General features: G+C 38.0%; 1 protein-coding gene across 1 annotated transcript in view; it reads right to left on the bottom strand.

Moving 5' to 3' along the window:
- Positions 1 to 24,545, bottom strand: part of LOC124553475 — a 38,696-nt gene extending 14,151 nt beyond the window's left edge. Inside the window, exons 1-3 of the mRNA XM_047127332.1 lie at positions 24,461 to 24,545; positions 23,954 to 24,243; positions 15,504 to 15,565 (exon numbers count right to left, since the gene is read on the bottom strand). Coding sequence (XP_046983288.1) covers positions 15,504 to 15,557 — 54 coding nt within the window. The 5' untranslated portion in view covers positions 15,558 to 15,565; positions 23,954 to 24,243; positions 24,461 to 24,545. The remainder of the gene's footprint in view (positions 1 to 15,503; positions 15,566 to 23,953; positions 24,244 to 24,460) is intronic.
- Between the last annotated feature and the right edge of the window lie 353 nt (positions 24,546 to 24,898).

Here is a 24,898-nt window from a genome sequence, read left to right as displayed (position 1 = left end):
CAACTGTACAAATCGATGGTTGCCAAGCACTGTCTCAAATACACTCATCACCAGACGAGTATCGTGGTGCAAACACCAAGCTTCTGAGGCAATGTAATTAAGGAGACTACTGAATCAAAGACGTCAGACAAACTAATAAATGGGTATAGATACCTTAATTTTAACAAGGTTTGGGGCTAGACACTCAATTCAGTGAGATCTTGCTGGCTATCATCTATCATTTCTACGAAAAGCTGCAAGAATGTGAACTTAACCTAACAGCGCACAGTTTGAAAAACTCGGGAAAGTCAAAAGACACAGTGGGCATCAAGAGTCGACTCACAATCGGGTACGAATAGCGGCATGAGACCAAATACAGTTCACAGTGTGGTTGGAGCTCAGGCAGCAATTACACAAGGCGGCACAATTCGCAGCACCTGAAGAAGAAGAGTGGGTCAGTCGTCAAAATATTGGGTATAAAATGGACAGAATTCAGCTGAGCCACCCAGAAGTACACTGCTATTCAGGAAGGCTGAGGAAACCTGTGAGGTCACAAAACACATCAAAAATAACTGGGAGGGAACACACACACACACACACACACACACACACACACACACACACACACACACAGACAAAGAGAGAGAGAGAGAGAGAGAGAGAGAAAGAAAGAGAGAAGACAATAATGACTACAAATTGGAAAAAAAGTAGTGTTCTATAAACTTATACCTATGAACTAATACTCGTTGAGATACAGGCCATACTGCTTGTGTGGTGAGCAGTCAGCAATCAGTGGTGTAAGCTATGTTGGCTGGGTTCAACTCTGTTTCTGGCCCTCCGACTATGATATTCTTGTCAGACTTGGCACTTGCAACTGTCTCCAACAAGAGTCATTCCATATGCATCATTTCAAGTTGTGCAGGCCTGAGCAGAAGACCAATGTTGCTGAGTTAGTGAAAAACGTAGATAGTAATATGGCTTCCTACTGTTCCACACAATGATGGAAAACAATACAGCTTTAGAAGCAGAGCACAATCCTGCATTGAGACAGTCATGGTGAACATTACAGCCATGAAAAGATGACAAGCTGTGTACCCAGTGTGTGTATACCAACTTCAAAAGGTCGTGCGCATGACAGGTGTTTTCATTTACGTATCCTGACACGTACAGCGCCATCTATTATCAATTTTCACAATATTTTTTTTCTTCTTCCATACGTTTTCCCCCTTCTCCGATAATATTCCACTGCAATCTGACGTCATTCTGACCAGTGGTCTTATTTCTAGTGTTTCGAAAGTTTAACTTTAATTATAATCACCCCGTATTATACTTCTCTCTGTGAATGGTACCTTGTTGTTGTTGTGGTCTTCAGTCCTGAGACTGGTTTGATGCAGCTCTCCATGCTACTCTATCCTGTGCAAGCGTCTTCATCTCCCAGTACCTACTGCATCCTACATCCTTCTGAATCTGCTTACTGTATTCATCTCTTGGTCTCCCTCTACGATTTTTACCCTCCACGCTGCCCTCCAATACTAAATTGGTGATCCCTTGATGCCTCAGAACATGTCCTACCAACCAATCCCTTCTTCTAGTCAAGTTGTGCCACAAACTTCTCTTCTCCCCAATCCTATTCAATACCTCCTCATTAGTTATGTGATCTACCCATCTAATCTTCAGCATTCTTCTGTAGCACCACATTTCGAAAGCTTCTATTCTCTTCTTGTCCAAGCTATTTATCGTCCATGTTTCACTTCCACACATGGCTACTCTCCATACAAATACTTTCAGAAACGACTTTCTGACACTTAAATCTATACTCAATGTTAACAAATTTCTCTTCTTCAGAAACGCTGTCCTTGCCATTGCCAGTCTACATTTTATATCCTCTCTACTTCGACCACCTTCAGTTATTTTTGCTCCCCAAATAGCAAAACTCCTTTACTACTTTAAGCGTCTCATTTCCTAATCTAATTCCCTCAGCATCATCCGACTTAATTCGACTACATTCCATTATCCTCGTTTTGCTTTTGTTGATGTTCATCTTATACCCTCCTTTCAAGATACTGTCCATTCCGTTCAGCTGCTCTTCCAGGTCCTTTGCTGTCTCTGACAGAATTACAATGTCATCGGCGAACCTCGAAGTTTTCACTTCTTCTCCACTGGTTTTAATACCTACACCAAATTTTTCTTCTGTTTCCTTTACTGCTTGCTCAATATACAGATTGAATAACATCGGGGAGAGGCTACAACCCTGTCTCGCTTCCTTCCCAACCACTGCTTCCCTTTCACACCCCTCGACTCTTATAACTGCCATCTGGTTTCTGTACAAATTGTAAATTGCCTTTTGCTCCCTGTATTTTACCCCTGCCACCTTCAGAATTTGAAAGAGAGTATTCCAGTCAACACTGTCAAAAGCTTTCTCTAAGTCTACAAATGTTAGAAACGTAGGTATGCCTTTCCTTAATCTTTATTCTAAGATAAGTCGTAGGGTAATTATTGCCTCATGTGTTCCAACATTTCTACACAATCCAAACTGATCTTCCCCGAGGTCGGCTTCTACCAGTTTTTCCATTCATCTGTAAAGAATACGAGTTAGTATTTTGCAGCTGTGACTTATTAAATTGATAGTTCGGTAATTTTCACATCTGTCAACACCTGCTTTCTTTAGGATTGGAATTATTATATTCTTCTTGAAGTCTGAGGGTATTTCGCCTGTCTCATACATCTTGCTCAACAGATGGTAGAGTTTTGTCAGGAGTGGCTCTCCCAAGGCTGTCAGTAGTTACAATGGAATGTTGTCTACTCCCGGGGACTTGTTTCGACTCAGGTCTTTCAGTGTTCTGTCAAACTCTTCACGCAGTATCGTATCTCCCATTTCATCTTCATCTAAATTCTCTTCCATTTCCATAATACTGCCCTCAAGAACATTGCCCTTGTATAGACCCTCTATATACTCCTTCCACCTTTCTGCTTTCCCTTCTTTGTTTAGAACTGGGTTTCCATCTGAGCTCTTGATATTCATACAAGTGGTTCTCTTTTCTCCAAAGGTCTCTTTAATTTTCCTATAGGCAGCATCTATCTTACCCCCATCGAGATCAGCCTCTACATCCATACATTTGTCCTCTAGCCATCCCTGCTTAGCCATTTTGCACTTCCTGTCGATCTCATTTTTGAGACGTTTGTATTCATTTACTGCATTTTTATATTTTCTCCTTTCATCAATTAAATTCAATATTTCTTCTGTTACCCAAGGATTTCTACTAGCCCTCGTCTTTTTACCTACTTGATCCTCTGCTGCCTTCACTACTTCATCCGTCAGAGCTACCCATTCTTCTACTACCGTATTTCTTTCCCCCATTCCTGTCAATTGTTCTCCTATGCTCTTCCTGAAACTCTGTACAACCTCTGGTTTAGTCAGTTTATCCAGGTCCCATCTCCTTAAATTCCCACCTTTTTGCAGTTTCTTCAGTTTTAATCTATAGTTCATAACTAACAGATTGTGGTCAGAGTCCACATCTGCCTCTGGAAATGTCTTACAATTTAAAACCTGGTTTCTAAATCTCTGTCTTACCATTATATAATCTATCTGAAACCTGTCAGTATCTCCAGGCTTCTTCCATGTATACAACCTTCTTTCATGATTCTTGAACCAAGTGTTAGCTATGATTAAGTTGTGCTCTGTGCAAAATTCTACCAGGCGGCTTCCTCTTTCATTTCTTACCCCCCATCCATAGTCACCTACTACGTTTCCTTCTCTCCCTTTTCCTACTACCGAATTCCAGTCATCCATGACTATTAAACTTTTGTCACCCTTCACTATCTGAATAAGTTCTTTTATTTCATCATACATTTCATCAATTTCTTCATCATCTGCAGAGCTAGTTGGCATATAAACTTGTACTACTGTAGTAGGCATGGGCTTCGTGTCTATCTTGGCCACAATAATGCGTTCACTATGCTGTTTGTAGTAGCTTACCCGCATTCCTATTTTTTTTATTCATTATCAAACCTACTCCTGCATTACCCCTACTTGATTTTGTATTTATAACCCTGTATTCACCTGACCAAAAGTCTTGTTCCTCCCACCACCGAACTTCACTAATTCCCACTATATCTAACTTTAACCTATCCATTTCCCTTTTTAAATTTTCTAACCTACCTGCCCGATTAAGAAATCTGACATTCCACGCTCCAATCCGTAGAACGCTAGTTTTCTTTCTCCTGATAACGAAGTCCTCTTGATTAGTCTCCGCCCGGAGATCCGAATGGGGGACTATTTTACCTCCGGAATATTTTACCCAAAAGGATGCCATCATCATTTCACCATACAGTTGCATGCCCTCGGGAAAAATTACGGCTGTAGTTTCCCCTTGATTTCAACTGTTCACAGTACCAGCACAGCAAGGCTGTTTTGGTTAGTGTTACAAGGCCAGATCAATCACCAAGACTGTTGCCCCTGCAACTACTGAAAAGGCTGCTGCCCCTCTTCAGGAACCATACGTTTGTCTGGCCTCTCAACAGATACCCAGATACGGCTATCTGTATCGCTGAGGCACGCAAGCCTCCCCACCAACGGCAATGTCCATGGTACCTTATCTGTAAATAAAATACGAGCTTTGAAGTGTAGATCTTCTAAGGTGGCATGACGGCATTTTAGCCCGAGAGCTCGTGCACGCTGCAAGTGATATGGAGAGAGTGATTGCTGATGCAAGTGTGATCCCAGAAGACCATTGTCAATGCCTTTGGCAGCTTCAGTTCCATGCACATTTGTTTTGAGATGTAAAATGCTCTTCCAATAACTTACATCGATAATGAGATATCCACTATGTGGATGTTCGTCATCTTTTGATGAATTAAAATTTTTTCTACTTAGCTTATTCTTTTACTGGTCTCATTCCCTTTTCTCTGGGGTATTAGTTTTTCAATTAGTTTCATCAGTACAAAGAAATTGTACATCTTCCTCTGGGGAACTCTATGTTCAAGTTATAAAAAACATCTCTCTTTAACTCATGTGTCTTTTGAAACCACTCTTTAACAATGAAGCATAACAAATCTCTTCATTACAATTCAATTTCCAAGACTTTCTGCCTTTGTTTTACAACATTTAAAATATAATGTCTTCTTACACTAAGACACAACTTCTCCTTAAGACAACTAAAATGTGGCTGCTCTCTCTCTTCCCACATCACGCAAGCAGGCTAAACAGAGATACCGTAATAATGTACATGTAGACCAAAGAGTTTAATCATTTGCAAAGATATTCAACAAAAGTGTTTATATCGTTCTTAAATAAATTGACACAAAAATATTACAAAAGTTTGCATAAACATGTATGCAGTCGACTTTACTCAAATAGGCATATTTATATCTTTGTTAATGTAACTGCACAGATGTTAAATTTGTGCCCAGTGTAACAGTAGTTCATAAGCTATAAAGATTGATTTTTTTAGAAAGTTTTTTTTTTTATTTTTTTTTATTTTTTAATCCCCCCCCCCCCCCCACATACACAAAGTTACTGATACACACCAGTATCAGAGATTTCATACTAAGTATTACGCTCAATTACATGACAGGATTCAGTCTTCTATTTGTCACAGTATCCCCTCCCGCATATCTGGTGTATTAACTGTGTGACGTCTGTCATGATCCTTAGTCCTCGTGGCATGCTGTTCCATGTCTGGGAGTTGCCGAAATAACTTGCAGAAAACTTTTTTTCACCCAGAATGTGATGCTAAGGATCTTGTTCAGTGTACGTAATACCCGTCTGGTGAATACACCGTCAGCTAAACTGTAGCAGCACAAGATCGTCAGCATCACATTCTTACTGAAAAAAGTTTTCTGCAAGTTATTTCAGCAACTCCCAATCATGGAACGATATACCACGAGGACTAAGGATCGTGACAGACATAACACAGTTCATACACCAGATACGCAGGAGGGGATACTGTGACGAACAGAAGATTGAAACCTGTCTTGTAATCGAGCCTAATATGTAGTATGAAATCTCTGATACTGGTGCGTACCAGTAACTTTGTGTGTGAAAAAAATAAAAAAATTTAGAAAAAGAAAATAGAAACTTTGATTTTTATACAATCTTTATGGCTTGTGAACTACCATTTCACTAGACACAAATTTAACAAATATGCCCATTTTAGTAAAGTCAACCGCATACATGTTGATGCTACCTTTTGTAATGTTTACGTGTCAATTTATGTAAGAACAATTTAAACACCTTTGTTGAATATCTTTGCAAATGACTAAACTCTTCAGCCTACATGTACATTATTACGGTATCTCTGTCTGGCCTGCTCATGCAATGTGGGAAGAGACAGAACAGTGACATTTTAGTTGTCTTAAGATAAGTTGTGTCTTAGCGTGTGAGAAGACATTATATTTTAATTGTTGTAAAACAAAGGCAGAAAGTCTTGGAAACTGAATTGTAATGAAGAGACATGTTATACTTCACTGTTAAAGAGTTGTTTCAAAAGACACACGAGTTAAAGTGAAATGATCTTTATAACTTGTACATAAGAGTCTCCCAGATGAAGTAGTACAATTTCTTTGTACTGATGAAACTCATTGAAAAATTGATATCCTGGAGAAAAGTGAATGAGATTAGTAAAAGAATAAGCTAAGTACCAAATTCTAAACTCATCAAAGTGGGTACGCCTTTCAACTTCACTCAAAAATGACGAACACCCACATAGTGGATATGTCATTATCGATGTAAGTTATTGGAAGAGCATTTTACATCTCGAAACAAATGTCAAATGTGCAGGGAACTGTAACAGTGGTCTTGTGGGGTCACACTTGCATGGGAAATCACTCTTTCCATTCCACTTGCAGCGTGCACGAGTTCTCGGGCTACAATACCCTCGTGCTACATTAGAAGAGCTACACTTCAAAACTCTCATTTTATTTACAGATAAGGTACCACTCACATAGAGAAGTATAATACAGGGTGATTGTAATTAAAGTTAAACTTTCAAAACACTGCACACATAACACCGTTGGTCAGAATGACGTCAAATTGCAACACAATATTATTGGAGAAGGGGGAAAATGTATGGCAGAAAAAATAAATAATGTGAAAATTGATCAATAGATGGCACTGTACGTATCAGAATATGTAAATGAAAACACCTGTCATGCGCACGACCCACTGAAGTTGGTATAAACACACGAGGTACACGGCTTTTCCTCCTTTCGCGCCTGCAATGTTCGCCATGACTGTCTCAATGCAGGATTTTGCTCTGCTTGTAAAGCTGTATTACACAAATGATGACTGTGCACACCTTGTTCTGCAGAAGTTCCAGACACTGAAGGATTTGAAGAAAGGCGTTGGTCCGATGACTACCATGGGTTTGGAGAAAATTATTCGGAAATTCAAAAAGACAGGTTCTTTTGGTGTGAAACCTGGTAGATGGAGAAAACGAATTAATCTGACGTCAGTGGAAGCAGTGGCCACAGCAATGCAGGAGGAGACAAGTAGTGATGTGCAAACGTGTAGTGCACGGAGAATTGCCTGAACATTGGACATACCTGTGAGCATGGCGCGTAAAATTCTACAAAACATCCTTCTTTGCGATCCATTAAAAATTACCCATGTGCACAAGTTGCTTCCTATTGACCTGTCAGCAAGACAGACCTTTGCTTTAGAATTTCTTGCTCGCATGGAGGTAGACAATGATTGTCCGTGAAAGATTTTGTGGGCAGACAAAGCCCACTTTCATCTAACAGGATATGTCAATACACAGAATTGTCGAATATGGGCAACAGAAAATCCATAGGCAAATCAACCAGTACCACTTCATCCTGAAAAGGTCACTGTGTGGTGCGGGTTTATGGCATCATTTATCATAGGGCCATATTATTTCGAAGAGATGTGTTTCCGGTCCTGTTACCTGTACCGTCACTGGTAAATGCTACGAGTGTCTTTCGCACAACCACGTCATTCCAGCTCTCCAACAGCATGGATGTGTGGATGGGATCATTTTAAGCAAGATGGTTCACCTCTGCACATTGCAAATCCAGTTAAGCTGCTGCTCAAGCGCCATTTCAGAAATGCTAGAATTATCAGCTATCATTTCCCTACAGGCTGGCCATTCCAATCACCTGATCTTAATCCGTGTGACTTCTGGCTGTGGAGCTATCTGAAAGATGTTGTGTTCAATGTTCTGATTGAAGACTTAGTTGCATTGAAGGCACGCATTGCGCAACACATTCTGAACGTGACCCTGGAAACACTTCGATCAGTTATGGAACATGCTGTTTTTCGATTTCAACTTGTTACAGAAAACAGTGGACAGCATACCGAACATGTTTTGTTAAAGTCACACGGAAATTAATAATGCGATTTGATTTTGATTGCGGTTTTAGCCTCAGGACGGTTAAAAACTGATCTGAGTGATGCTTTTTATGAGGTTTTTGGCCTCCGGAAAATTAAAAACCAATTTTTACCATCCAATATGATATGACCTTGCCGTGGTGGCTGGGCTTATGTAACTAGCAGTATCACATCTGTACACCCATGCACACTGAGTAGTACAGTTTGTTTAACGTCAAACTCACACATTCGGCATTGTTGTACGATTCATTTATCATACTTTGCCAGACATATTAACAGCTGCCCTTTATCGCCAAACTGCAATAATAAATTACCCACAGCATTCTCACCAAAAGATGACGGACAGGATTTAAGCACTACAGGGCACCGCTGCACATTCTATGCCACGTGCAAAAGCACCTATCGTCGACATTTGGTAAGCAACAGATTGGTAGAGGTTCAACTGCCTTCAATCCTTTGAATTTCCAGCTGTGCGGACATTTAACATTTTGAGGACTGGGCACCTTTGGCGTCATTCAACAAACTCGTACTGTGCTTTTTCAAAGCCTTTTTAGAATTTTGTTTAGTAGATTCTACTGCGAAAAAATTACGTCAGGTTATTGCATTTGAAAGAAGATCTTTTCTCTGAGATACTGCAAAGAAACATAAGACCTACACAGTGATCATTTTTTATACTGAAATAAAAATAATGTGTTGTTTTAATAAAACAAAACATTTTTTTTCCATCTTTTCTTTCCTTATTGCAGACAGAATTAGAAACTGGTGGTACTAAAAATAAATCTTTTTGAAAATATAGTTTTTATTGAAAACTGCTTAGCATTAAAACTTTTGAAGGATTTTGGAAAGCAAAGTCCTACCTCACGTACTTCTCAATAGAACCTGGTACATTTTCTTGTCACTTTTCCAGATCATGCCTCGATTCATTCTGCACAAACGTAACATCTTCTCTGGGGCCTCTGTGACATTTCTGTAACCAGCTTCAGTATAGGAAAATATCTTCCATTGAGTCTGTTTACAAGTGAACTACCTTGTGGGAAAGCCTCCTTTGTGTATCAAAGCCACTTCAATTTAGTAATGAATTCAAGATGATGTCTACTAATAGGCAAATGAAGTTACAATTGTTATCATGAAAATGTGAAAAAAGCTTTATTCCACCACTTTATTTACTTCATCTCAAAAGGGTAGCAGCCCATTAGCTGGTCACTGCATTGTTTTTATTACAATGCAAAATACAGATTTTCTGTTATTCCTAATGTTGCTACCAGCTTTTGGACAACTGGACTGTTAGCTAGCCCTTTTCCGTTTTCCAGTAGTGTACTATAAGATCATTTTGAAAATAAATACAAAGCTTTTAGCAGACTACAATTGATGCATTTTTCAATACATGTAATATCATGAGACACGGCGCGTTGCAACACGATGAACGTAAAAGCTGCAAAGCAAGTGATACACAATGTCTGGATTCCTCACCAGTCAATACAAGTGACAGGTGCTGCCATCTATGTTTTTTCATTATAGTACAGGCATCATAGGGTACCTTTATACACCCGACAGATGCAACACAAAATTTGGAATATATTAACAGAGCTGAGAAACAGCCAGCGGAGATATGTTGCTCGTCTTTTTCAAGCAAAATCTATGCGATGTACAAGCTACGTTGCTCTTCTTCAAAGTGTTAAAGATATTGGTGTATTCTGCAGCCATCGACAATGTGCACATGTGTAACACCAAATCTGAGCATGTGTCTACACAAATTTGTGACTCTGTGAGGAGGAGAGCTGAAGGGTGTGTGACAACAAATGGAAACCACAAGGAATGTTGGAAGTACAGGTGCCTGTCGTACGACAGCCTGGGGTGTAACTCGATTAATCTACATATACAACTATACTCTGCAAACCACTGCGAAGTGCATGGCAGGGGGTATGTTCCATAATAACAGTAATCAGGGTTTCTTTCTGTTCCACTTACGTATGAAGCACAGGAATAATTATAATTTTAATGTAAGCCCTGTGTGAGCAATACATACGGGGTTGTAGCACATTGCTAAGATCATTGTTTAAAACCAGTTCTTGAAACTTCGTTAGTAGACTTTCTTGGGTATTTTACGTCTATCTTCAAGGGTCTGCCAGTTCAGTTCCTTCAGTAGCTCTGTGACTCTATCCCACATGTCAAACAAACCTGTGACCATTCGTGTTGCCCTTCTGCGTATATATTCAACATTCCCATTTAGTCCTATTGGTAAGGGTTTCACACACATCAGCAATATTCCAGAACTGGTTGTACGAGTGATTTTTAAGCAGTCTCCTTTGTAGACTGACTGCACTTCCCCAGTATTCTACCAATAAACCGAAATCTACTTCCTGTTTCACCCACGACTGATCCTATGTGATTATTTCATTTCATATCCCTACAGAGTGTCACACCCAGGTATTTGTACGAGTTGGCCGATTCCAATAGTGACTCACTGACATAATAGTCATAGAATATTACATTTTTTTCACTATACGAAGTGTATAACTTTACATTTTTGAACATTTAAAGCAAGTCTCTATTGGTCCCTCATGGACAGGGGACATCAGCTGGTTAAGCAATTGTCAATATCAATGAAATACTCCAACAGCTGTGTAACTAAGATGATGATTTTTTTTTTATTTAATTTTTTTTTTTTTTTATTTTGACAACAACCAGTTTCAGCATTCCACTATGCCATCTTCAAAGCCATCATCTTTAAAGCAAGTTGCCAACCTTTGCAGTACTTTGACATCTTATCAAGATCTGACTGATGTTTATTCAGTATCTTTCATGTAGCACTCCATTATAGAGAACTGCAAATATGCGACATGAACAGCAACGGTCCCCACACACCACCCTGGAGCATACCCAAAGTTATTTCTACATCTGACGATGACTCTACAACCAAGATAACAACCTGCATCCTATGTACCAAAAGTCTTCAATCCAGTCACAAATTTCACTTGATATCCTATATAATCGTACTTTTGACAATAAAAGTAGATGTGGTACTGAGTCAAATGCTTTTCAGAAATTAAGAGATACTGCATTACCTGCCTGCCTTGATCCAAAGCTTTCAGAATGTCATGTGACAGAAGTGTGACATGGGTTTCATGTGATCTGTGTGTGTTGCAGTCATGTTGATGGCAAAATTTTTGCTGTTTTGACTAGCAGTGCCCCCTGTAAAAATATGAGACGCTTTCTCCAATCAACCTGTACACAAATCAGAACAGATGAGATGGGCCGGTGCAGGACGACAGATGCTGAGAGGCGACCTTGGAGACTGCACTGGGTGAAGAAACCGGAAGGTGGTACTCACGACGGGCTGACCCCTCCACATAGTATGAGATTGGCTGGGCTACTGGTTACCCATATTTCAGGATCCTTATTGTTCTCTGGGTCCACAACCAGTTACACAATATCCAGAAGCTTTGTCCATCAGCAGTCTTTTTAAGCTGATCACTGCGTCATTTTAAGTGGAGTTCCATTTGATATGCCTACAAACTGTTACATCTAGGTATTCGAACAAGTTTACTGACTGAAATTGTGACTTGCTGGTATTTTAGTTGCAGTATACTATGTTTTTGCAAGTTATGAACTGCACAGTTTTACATTTCTGAACATTTAAAGCAAGATGCAAATCTTAGCTCCAATTTGAAACCTTATCAAGATATGACTGAATATGTCTGCGCCTATTTTTCAGATAGATAACTACATTGCCTGCAACAAGTGCGAGGTTATTAATTTTGTCTGCAAGGTCATTTATACACAATATGGATAGTAAGGATCCTTAAACATTTTGATGGGCCATACCTCAAGTTACATCTATATCTGTGGGCAAATCTATATCTACAACCATGTGCTCCATCCTCTCTACCGAAAAATCCTCAATTAGTGACTACACAGAACATTATTTACAGATTTAATCTATTAGGTTATCTTTAATACACCAGAGACTCTGCTGTCACACACCTCTGCTTGTAAGTTTTTGGACAGACTTCTCATTAACTTGATGCCCAATCTTCTTTTGCCAGGTTCATTAGTCTGTACGGTAAATTAAGTAACTGGTTCTTCTTCAACTTGAAATGTTTGTGAAGGAAAATGGTGGCCACATGAGTGATATCATTTTCAAGTGATAGGCATTTTAAATTGCAAGCATTGTGAATCCATGCTGTATTTATTTTATATCTTTGTGAATAAATTTGTATCACTAGCAGAGGTTTCAAAACTGCCTGTTTCCCTGCCACGTCTGTTACACGAGATGCAAGGATGTCATAACAGGCAACTAGGTCTATTAGCTGAAAACATGATGATGATGTACATCTGTTTGACCCTCAACAAAAAATAAAGTAATGTACTGTATCTAAACAGACAGATAGATCCATTATTGTATGACTGCATGATTACCGAGCAATTACACCCATTAAATACATAAGAGAATGCGGATGGAGGAATTTCAAGTGAAATGACCACACAAAACTAACTGCAGGTAAGGCAGATGTCAGAATGAGATTCACTGGATGAATCCTCAGGATGTATGGGCCACCCAGAAGTGAAGTGCCTTACAAAACCTTCCTTCCACCAATACCCGAATACTGCTCATCTGTCTGTGATCCTTACACCTAAAATTGATAGTAAACAGAGAAGATGCAAAGAAGTGCATTTTTAGATTACACATATGCTCAACAAACTCCAGTAGTGGGGGCTGCAAGAGTGGTGCTGAATTTCACGGTGAGGTTTACAGATAAAGTTCTGAGGTTTGTATTGCTCATTCTGTAAATACATACTATACAAGACCATGTTGTCCACATTGCACAATTTAAGAATATTTGTTTGTTTTTGGATGGAGTAGACTATCTTTTACATAATTCTAAGTTCTGTGAGAATGAAAAATTATTTAAACGAAAATTCATTTCCCAACATAAGTAACCCTGTCCTTTTTCAGATTCAAAGCCACCTTCCTCGACGAGGGTGTGCGACATTACGATAATGCTGCCTCTCTCCACTCGAAGAAGTTACAAAATGTTTATTTCAATTTCTGACGGTTTGAGTTAGTCAATTAAGATGAGTTCGATTAAGAACAGTGATTGCAAATCATCAATAGCATGGTTTATTACCACAATTATTAATAATTTCAAACTTTTTTAAGATACTTGGCTTTAGTGCTATTGTGCATGTCACCGTACAACACTGATCATTTTACAATTCTCAAAGCAAACAAAATGCGGTACGAATAACAAAAGAAAATCAGCAAATACACCCGAGCAATGTCAGTAAGCACATTGTCTGAACTCAACTCAACTTATTCCCACTCACTATCACATAAATAATGCAGTGTGAATAATTACAGTGAATTCTTTCTTACGAAAGGGCATGTCTCACGTGAACACAGTTAGCAAGCACGTGCGACCCATGCTGACAAGAGCATCATCTCAATCCCACTGCTAAGCTCGGACTAACTGTTGCACCATGCCAAGCACTCGTGCCCAGCAACAAAAATCACACTCATAGTCAGCAGGAAGTGATTATTGTGGAATTCTTACCTCAGCTAAACAAGAGGTAGCTGGAACACACACTCTGCGATGAAGTAGATCGATACATTTATGAACAAACGTTACAAACAATGGCAAATACCTTGATGTGTGAGAATCTAAGGTCGTCAAACCCCCGTTGCACTGAAGCCCTCATTCAAACCTTGTCCCCCAAAACCAAATGACAAGTAGCAACACCTACACTTTAAAAGTTATCACCATATCCACATCAAATGCCCCCCCCCCCCCCTCCCGACAGACTGGCAAGCTGTCCCACAACTACCCCTACAGGCATTATTCACAAACTAATGCCCTCCTGTCAGAAGCACCCTCATCACCTAGGATCTGATATGCCTCCACTGAACATACCACACACTCTCGGACTGAGCCCTGAAATTGGATACCCTCCCTTTTGTCTCCCACCTACTCCACCCAGTGTTGGCATCCATCGCTCTGGTCGCCTCTGTAACTTAACAGTCAGACTCTACAACAATGTCACATGATTATCCACACCTTGATGTTGCTACCCCGCAATATTGTCCTGTCCCAAACACCTGTTGTTAACTGTATGATTAGTTATGATAAAATGACTGGAAACATCACATTGGTGGTTAAAAAATTATTGTAGCTTGAATATTATTAAAGTATGCCAAGGCAATGGCACACTGAGAATCCACAATGTTCTTGGTACAATTTGTTACAATTGTCAGTTAATAACACACCTATGTTTAACACTTTCAGAAGTGCTCGTATAGCACAATGGGTAGCGTCACAGAATTCTCAGGTGTATGTCAATGTGTCACTGGTCTGCGCCTCCTTGGAGACAATTTTTTTTTTTTTTTACTGACAGTGGCGTTTCTTAGCAGGTTCTGATACTTTCTTGTTAAATTAATAAAAGTATGTTCTCCAATATCCCATGTCATGCACTTTCTGGGAAGTCAGTTTGTTTGCTTGATTGGTTTTAGCTACAAAACAGCATGCACTACTTAAACATTCTTGTTTTAAGTGTATTCCACATATTGTAGTGATTCTTGCTGAAGAAACAGTGATCAAGTACGAATGGCCTTAGGATTTTACTAAATAGTAAGAATAACAAAATCATTTTTATCTTACATGGTGAATTATTGTAAATTTGCATCACACTACTTGTAATGGAACTTTTGTACGCCACTGTTATTACTGACTGAACATGGTACATTCCTTTTTGCCTTACAACATTTTCATGGATATTAAAGTTTTTATTTATGTATACTACAGACAAAACATGACTAGCCTATGGACAAGGGAGTAACTGTCCATTTTAACAGAGCTAACATAGCAAATCTATGCTCATCCCTTTAATAATCAATATGACGTGCGAGCGAGACGCAGCCAACAACAGCCACTGGAGCGCACTGCAATCGCATATACCACATCGAGGAACACATGCCATACGCACAAGTTACATTGTTTCTGAGTTTTCAGCAGCACGCTGAACTCGGAACACTCAGTGTTGACATTCGAAACCACAGTCTGTGTGTAACAGTTTTAAACGCTACTCCACTGGTAAGTATGGGACAATAATGATCCAAACTAATATCTCCATAAAGAGATATAAAAAATTAATAATTAAAAAAATATTATGACTTACTTACACTTGGAAACCTTGTCGGCTCTGGCACTTCTCTCGGAAGCAGTTTGTCATCCATATTAGTGCCTGTAAGGAAAGGGACACATTAGAGACAAAGGCCAGTAATTTTAATTACAATTCTAGAAACTGAATCAGTGCCAGGTAGGACATACAAGTCTCCTGCACTTGTGTATGCGTGCACCTCTCCCCCACAAATAAAAAGTTCAATAACCGAGCGAGTTGCCTCATTTAGCACTATCAGTATATGCAGTAAAAATATACTGATACTTACTTAGAATATTGTAAAAAGTAAATTAAGAACTACAAAAAATGAAAACCATGACTAAAAGAACTTCAATGATCCTGGTCTCACCTTGAAATAAAACAACAATCTTATCCCACCAGTTTTAAGATATGAATGTGCAATGCAGAGATTAACAATTCTAGAACTGGCCTATGATGAATACTGACTTATTTAACTGCCTCTCACTATGGCTATCATAAACAGCTTTCCACAGATAAATCAATACGAGGCCTCAAAAGTGAAGAGCTGGCAGAGCTAAGCAAGAAAAATTAGGCTGTTGGTGCATACTGTGGCTCTCACAAAGCCTTGCAACTGGGGGAGGGAGGGGTGGGGGGTGGGGACAGAACGGGAGGAGGGGGAGTGGTGGTGCAATACAGCTGAACAAAAGGATTTATTCCAAAAGCTAGCATGTTTACCTTCATTTTTGGTTTGTCTGTCAATGACTCAAGGCCGTTGTTCTTCAGTGAGTTGTCTCCCTTACCCCTACAGAGATAAAATATTCTTAATATCTGCAGCCATTTTTTCTCAGTTGCTACTTCAGTTATGCTTCATTATACACGCTGTTACAAAAAGGTACGGCCAAACTTTCAGGAAACATTCCTCACACACAAAGAAAGAAAATATGTTATGTGGACATGTGTCCGGAAATGCTTACTTTCCATGTTACAGCTCATTTTATTACTTCTCTTTAAATCTCATTAATCATGGAATGGAAACACACAGCAAGAGAACGTACCAGCGTGACTTCAAACACTTTGTTACAGGAAATGTTCAAAATGTCCTCCGTTAGCGAGGATACGTGCATCCACCCTCCGTCGCACGGAAACCCTGATGTGCTGATGCAGCCCTCAAGAATGGCGTATTGTATCACAGCCGTCCACAATACGAGCACGAAGAGTCTCTACATTTGGTACCGAGGTTGCGTAGACAAGAGCTTTCAAATGCCCCCATAAATGAAAGTCAAGAGGGTTGAGGTCAGGAGAGCGTGGAGGCCACGGAATTGGTCCGCCTCTACCAATCCGTCGGTCACCGAATCTGTTGTTGAGAAGCGTACGAACACTTTGACTGAAATGTGCAGGAGCTCCATCGTGCACGAACCACAATTTGTGTCGTACTTGTAAAGGCACATGTTCTAGCAGCACAGGTAGAGTATCCCGTATGAAATCATGATAACGTGCTCCATTGAGCGTAGGTGGGAGAAGAAACTAAAATGAGCTCTAACATGGAAATTAAGCATTTCCGGACACAAGTCCACATAACATCTTTTCTTTATTTGTGTGTGAGGAATGTTTCCTGAAAGTCTGGCCGTACCTTTTTGTAATACCCTGTATACATATGAAAAATCACTCTTTTGCAACTGAATGTTTTATTTGTGTGTACTAAATAAGTAAGAGCACTTTCAGTGTGCCAAAGTATATATTATGGGCAGTGCAGTGTTTAAATGCAACCTAAAAATGGAAGAAATCTCTACTATGTGCACCTAGTACATGCAAAAGAATGTATGGATATGTGACAAGGACATAAAAATGAATACCATCGAGGACGCCCAGCATGAACAGGCAAAATATGTTTGATACATCTAAATAAGAATGATTTTTTTCTTGTCTACAAGATAAAGCACATGGAAATAAAATTTGTCAAAGTAAAATTTGCCAAACCCTGAAAAAGTGGACCCAATACTAGGCAGGCTAAATATTACAGAAAAGAAAAAAGAACACAGATAAACTAATTAAGCAGCTCAGTTCAAAGCGTTTCATCATTAGAAGCATCTCTCATCTCTCACTGTGTTGTTCTGAAGACAAGAGGGTTTTCTCATTTTCCCACTGTCACTACCTGTTGTCTTGTGGACTTACTATATACACTGGGGGAGTGCACCTACAGTAATTAAGCAAAATGTTTGTACAACAGCAAGTAGTATAACTACTGAATAAATTAGATAACTGTACATCTTACACAAGGCTTGACACTCAATTCCCAACATGTTTACTCCCAAATGGTTGTTGTTGCTGACAATAAAAATCAGATTTAGCTGAAATGTTTCTTACACAGTCACAATAAAGACACGACAACAATTTTCATCTAGACTTTGCCTGGTTGTGTACTCTGATGGAAGATATACAACAAATTCCAATCCAACATAAAGCAAGAAATTGCAAATCCCTGCCAATTCAAAAGAAAATTAAAAACATACCTCATTAACTACTCTTTCAACTATCTGAAGATCTAGGTTCAGTGATATGTTAGCCATATAGTAAATATTAGTGTTTGTGATAAAGCTGTATGACAAGTAATAATGTACTATAAATAACACTCAGTATTTATGGATGTAAAAATATTTTCTTTGAAAAATGCTTTGTAATAAAATGAATAGTAAGTTGCCGAAAGCCAAAGCTACATATTAAAAATTAGGAAGTAGCAGCTTCTTCCAAAATAGCAGCTTTCTTTCCAGTGCCTTGGATTAAAGTCAGGTGGAATTAATATGAACAGTGTTTAGTATAGGGATAGTTTATTGTTAGCAAAGTATACACATTAAGTTTCTTTGACTCACCTCCATTTTGGTAAAATTTACCGGTATGCCTCGACATGTTTCTGCCCTGAAGATTCTCTTTCTCGACAAGATCTGCAGAATGTGACCAACCAATGCAAACTTTTCATTTCGGATGCACCAGAAGCTTAGTTTCGAAAACCATATTTAGTTCAGTGAAAGCACAATAGAATATGTTCACTATTCCATTTACTTCTTTCACTGTCCAACTTTCATTAACTACAAAACATCACAGACAGAAAGTGTGACTTCATTTTGAATTTGTACCGCTAACTTCTCAATGTGTGGATCACACATTATTCCTGTCCCATTATTATTGACACTCTGTCTCTTACGTAGATGGGACCAGTGTGATAAGCTTGGCGTGGTATTTATAAACCCAAAGAAATTTGTAAGTAACAAATGTCTGGGTGTAGATTGTGTACATCTAAATAGGCTATTCTCAGTGACTGTGTAAAATGTTTTTCGACATTTGCAAAATCACCAATTATCAGGGAAACTGACAGTGTGTGGAACGGATGTTAAAAACAAAAGAATCAACTGCAAATAAAAAATGTAGATATATTGGAAAATATGATTTACTTAAAAGCATTCAAAACAGTGATAAACATTTTCTAATGCATTCAAATATAAATGGTATAGCCTTAGATTTGTTGTAATCCAAGTTATTCTAAAACTGATGAACTTCCAAGTTTTACTTTCAGAATGTTCAAATTTAAAAATTGTATGTTTAAACAAACATTGGCTGACAAAGGCAGTACAGAAATTCTAAACAAAATTGAACATTTTACACTTGTCAGTAGTTTTTGTGGAGGTAAAAGGTCTCATGGGGGCTGCTGCATGCTTCTAAATGACTCAATAAATTTTAAAGACAGTGAGTTCAATTGTTTGAATGAGGAAGGTAATTTTGAAAGTTGTGCTGTGGAACGAATTGATTTAAATACTGTATCTCTTTACAGAATTCCTCGAAATGCTGTAACAAAATTCTTTTTATCTAAATTTCAATGTCTATTAGAAAGACTTCCGAAAACCAGAAAGAAAAAAAAATGTAATTGCAGCCAACTTTAATATAAATGTATTAAATAATAATAATGACATTGTAAATCTTTGTCACTTAATTCAGAAACGTGCTTTTAATTTAAATTTCACTTAAAGTACTAGAAGAAATAGCCACTCTGAAACACATATTATCAGTTTCCAAAAATAGGAAAACCAAACCGTGTGAAAACATGTTTTGAAAGGAAAGAGAATGTAAATATATTTCCTAAAAAACTATAAACAGGCTTCTAGATAATAGTGTGTCAAGTGAAAAAAATTTCAAAACATTCCTAAATGGTTTCCTAGATTTTTCAACTAAACTTTCTCCCTCAAGCCTGGCAACAAAGAGTGGCCAACAAAATAAACTGGATTACACAAGGAATAAAAGTTTCTAGTGCCAGGAAAAGACAACTTCACAATGAGTTAAAACATGACAAAAATTCTGACTAAAGAGATATAAGAATACATTCAAAAAAGTTGTACAGGCAGCAAGAAAATTGGATAACAACCTGTTTATTAGTAAACATGAAAATAAATCAAGGGCTATTTCAGATGTTCTCAAATCTGTTAAAACATTCAAAAGAATTATCCCAAAAGATGTAGAAGATGCTGCAGTGCCTTTAAAAAACAAGAAATCAGCTGGGTGGGATGAAATTCCAACCACTGTAGTCAAGGCTGTTTATAATATCATTTCTTATCCATTGGCTGAAATTATTAATCAGACATTTGAGGTAGGATATTTCCCAGATGTGTTAAAATATGCTGAAATAAGACCATTGTTCAAGAAAGGTTCAACAGATGACATGGGAAACTGCTGCACTATTTCCCTGATGCCAGTTTCTGCTAAGGTGATAGAAAGGATTATTGCAAAACATCTTGAAAACTTTCTTATATAAAATGACGTTATACTTAAAAATCAATTTGGATTTCTAAAAGGAAAAAATACAATAAACACTATCAGGGAATTCACTGAAAAGACAAGCTCTGCTTTAGACAAGGGTAAAAAGGTCACAGGTATTTTTTGTGATTTGACCAAAGGTTTTGACTCTGTCAGTTACTTGCTACTTCTACACAAGTTAGAGAGAGATGGGACCGTGGACAGGGCATTACAGTGGTTCAAATCTTATTGGTCAGAAAAAAAAACAGGGACTTATGCTAAATTCAAACAGGAAAATATCATTCTCGGACTGGGTTAGGTTAGGTTAGTGTTGTTTAACGTCCCGTCGACAACGAGGTCATTAGAGACGGAGCGCCAGCTCGGGTTAGGGAAGGATGGGGAAGGAAATCGGCCGTGCCCTTTGAAAGGAACCATCCCAGCATTTGCCTGAAACGATTTAGGGAAATCACGGAAAACCTAAATCAGGATGGCTGGAGACGGGATTGAACAGTCGTCCTCCCGAATGCAAGTCCAGTGTGCTAACTACTGCGCCACCTCACTCGGTCTCGGACTGGAAAAAGATTTGTACAGTGGTCTCAAAGGCCTTAATTTTTGGGCCTTATCTTTTTCTGCTGTACATAAATGATTTACCTTTAAGCGTTGATGTTCACTCCGGTTTATTCACAGATGATATCTCAGTTTTAATTGAAAATAACAATTTTGAACAAATTCACGATACTGGGGATAAAATAATGGGAAACCTAGACCGATGGTTTCAGTAAAATGGATTAAAACTTAAGTCACAAAAACACAATCAGTGCAGTTCAGTGCTAAAACATCATCAGCATCTCCCATGAAAATAGTGCACGGCAATCAGGAAATGACTGAAGCAAGTTATGTAAAATTTCTAGGTCCAAATCTTGACAAAAATTTAAACTGGATAGCACATGCAGACTTCTTAGCAAACAAACTAAACAGCCTACCTAATGCGATGAACATTTTATCTGGTTCCACCCTTATGGATACCAGGAACATAGTCTACCACAGCAACTTTAAGAGTACGGATATAATTCGATACGGAATAATTTTCTGAGGAACTCTGCGAACAGCCCAAGATTAATTACACTTCAAAAGAGAATTATAAGAAACATGGGTTTAGTTCAAAAAAGAACATTGTATCACCCATTATTTAAAAAATTAAAAATATTCAACATTCCTTCTCTGTACATATACGAAACTTTTATTTTCATACATAAAAATCAAAACTCACTTGACAATTTTCATTTTAACCACAATTACAGTACTTGTCACAGACACAGTATCACCCTTCCCTCTCATAATTTAAAACTTTACACTCAAAGACCACTGTACATGGGCTTAAAAATTTACAATAAACTAAATAACACAAATCTGTTAAATATGGAGTTGGACCCACTAAAAACATTGTTATTTAATACACTAATGGAAAAATAATGTTATTCAATCGAAGAATTAATGCAGGACACTTTGGCAATTTGAAAATAAAAGAAACAATAAAGATTACGTATTGTATAATAAACTGTTAATATATTGTATTTATTGTATTGCAAGCTGCAAAATGACCATAAGTGTTATATATGTTCTTGTTAAAATGTTCATGTCTGAAAATTCAGAAATGTCTGCTTAAATATGATAATTATTATTATCTTTTTTTTAAGTAATTTGATGCGCCTCCAGTACAAAAATCTTTGATTTGTCACTACATTCTACATGTTTTCACATTTACAACAGAGGCAGAGAGTAGAATGTCACAGCTGGCAAAGAAATGGAAGCACCTACCAGCTGTCATGTGAGCAACAAATGGTATGCGGTGTCACCTATGGCAGTGACAGATGTAAACAAATTTAATGCAAACCCTTGACACTGCATACAAATAGCGTGCGCGTCCACACACACACACACACACACACACACACACACACACACACCCACAGAGGTTTTCAAGTATTAAAAAACCTACCAAAGCACATTAAATGTCGGGTCGATAAGGTGATTGAGTTTAAACTGATTTAAAGAAGTTTCTGTTGGGCAACTCCTTATACTCCACTGAAGATATTTGTCACAGAAAATACCGAATACAATATTTTTGATCATTCGAGAATTGGCATTGCAAAACTACAGTCATTTCTAATATAATGTCTTAACAAAATTTGGATTTAATTTAGATAATACATGCACCTTTGACTTCTTTCCACAGCTCTGAGACAGACACCTCTCTACAGTATCTGTGGTCTATGAGTAACACAAAGGATTACTCCGAAAGAGAATATAAGTGTGTTCTACTCCAGCAACCCACCCGAGATCAAAGTGCCTGAGATCTCTTGTCCCAACTCTGCTGAGCACAACTCTCACTCAGGCAGCCACTACAGGGATCAAAGGCTTCACAGCCAACATATTCCACTTAGGGCCTACAGTAGTAGCAGAAGTGCTGTCCAATCCTGAGCAGATCCATGTATCCTCATACCAGGAATTCTAAGACAGTCAGCACATTTTTTTAGACACATCTGGACACCTTAAAACTGCAACTAGCCTATATTGTAATATCATTTACAAACATTGCACAAAAAAAATGCATAATGGCTTGAGTATGATAGTGCTCTGCCTCAAAACATTGGCTCTGATGACAGACAGGTCTGTCATATGGCCTGGGGTTTACGTTAGTTGGAAAATAACAGTCAGGTGGAAATATAAATAAATGCAGGCTGCCACTAGACAGAGTCCCCAACTTTCTTCTTTCTGGACTAATTCCTACTGATAAGTTACACAGATGAGAGAACCATGAAATTCTTTAGCCCAATACAATTTAAAAATGGGCAATGGCCATGGCACCAATATATTTTAATTCTCGATAACAAACCGTTTCTCCTTGATAACTCCTGCTACTGTGTAAAACTATCTCTGCCAACATAACTTGTAAAGGGTGGTGGCTAGGAGTTAATAACTCAATCTCAATATATTAAAAAAAGACAAAAACAGCTCCACAAATTTTCAGCATATAGCCATCTTTAAAAATTAAGTTATGGTCCGCTTGTAAAATTAATCGTTCCACATCATTATGATTTATGGTACAAAGGAACCATGGAGCAGGAACCCAGCAAGCAAACAAATAACATGCATATATATTATAAAATAAACTTAAAATGCACATACACTTCTTGGCAGTACGGGTAGTTTTGGAGCAAACACCTATTTATGACTCCTTAGCAACAAATATCTCCTTGGTGTCATTTGGGAGGAGTGCTACGAGTAAGATTCAAATAACGGCAAAATTAAAGAGACTTTTCGTCCCATCTCACGTCGTTTTAACTAAGAAGAACAACACTGCAACATGCACCGAAAAACTTGTCAAATACTCAACAAGAAGAGTTCCCGAAATTTTCATTAATTGTTGTATAATATTATATACACGTAAACACAATTATCGAGCGCTGGGATAACTTTCCTGTCCGTACAGCTTAAAACAAAAGGAAAGAATATTTGCATCATTAAACAAATAACCCCCTGCACTCGAAGATCTCGTGTGTAGAACAAAGTAGTTACCAAAATTAATTTGGCAACATCACTACTTATTCTCTCAACATAAAAAATATGCAGCAATTTGAAATTATTACTGTCTTCCAACAGCTTCAAACAGTTATGGATATGCGAAATTTCATAGTTCCTCATTCTTACCTGGGGCTTCTTATAAATTTGAATAAAATTCCAACACTTATATATCTTCAGCGCACTTCTGAAACGATAGACGGATGTCGAACAACTGCACGTTACGTAACAATATATGTTCTTGCAGCACACCGATTACTTTATTATGATAACGAAAAACTTGTTCTATTACTGTTATTAAAGAGAGGTACGGTATTATTTGTTTTAATAACCAAATCCAATTCAAACACTTAAATTAACGCGCCAAACATGTTAACACTCCACAGTACACCACCATTCCATTGCCAACAAAGAAGCGTCTGAAAATGAAAAGTCCGTAAAATATTTTCAGTGTACACAATCACGTAATGATTATTATACAAAATAGTAGCTAGAGAAACTTATATCGGAGAAATTTAATTCATATGGAGAAAGACATTCACACATATGTCCCACCTAATTAAAAATAATAATAACTTATCGTCATTATATTATAACATCAATTGATATTAACCGGATATAAAACTAGTTTATCACCTCAAACATCCGGAGTCCTAATTATTAGATGCCAATGTGGAAAATTCCATTTTTATAGCGTCTCTGAAACTTTTTGATGTTTCGGTGTTGGCAGTTTACTATCATGCGAAACTGCCACTAGTTCAGTACTCATTTCATTTGTGTTTTGGCCGCAGCTGGAGTTGTCCACACTACTTTTAGGAACTAAATAAAGCTTTCGATTTAAACTTCGACTCTCGCCTATCTGATGAAAAACGGTGGAGACATTAGTTTGCAATTTATTATTACTATTAATGTTTATGATACACGATGTAAATAACATAATATTTTCCGAGAGTTTTGTTTTAGCTTTTCTTTGTTAATGCTGTTAATTTTCTGCATTAATGTTTTAATGGCTGTATTATAAAGTACTTCGCTTCTGGCACCCATCAACTTTATTGTTTCAATTTTATCCCTGCT

This window comes from Schistocerca americana, chromosome 11 (assembly GCF_021461395.2).
Source record: "Schistocerca americana isolate TAMUIC-IGC-003095 chromosome 11, iqSchAmer2.1, whole genome shotgun sequence".
In the NCBI taxonomy this organism is placed as follows: Eukaryota; Metazoa; Arthropoda; class Insecta; order Orthoptera; family Acrididae; genus Schistocerca; species Schistocerca americana.
This window is presented reverse-complemented; position numbering and strand designations above follow the sequence as displayed.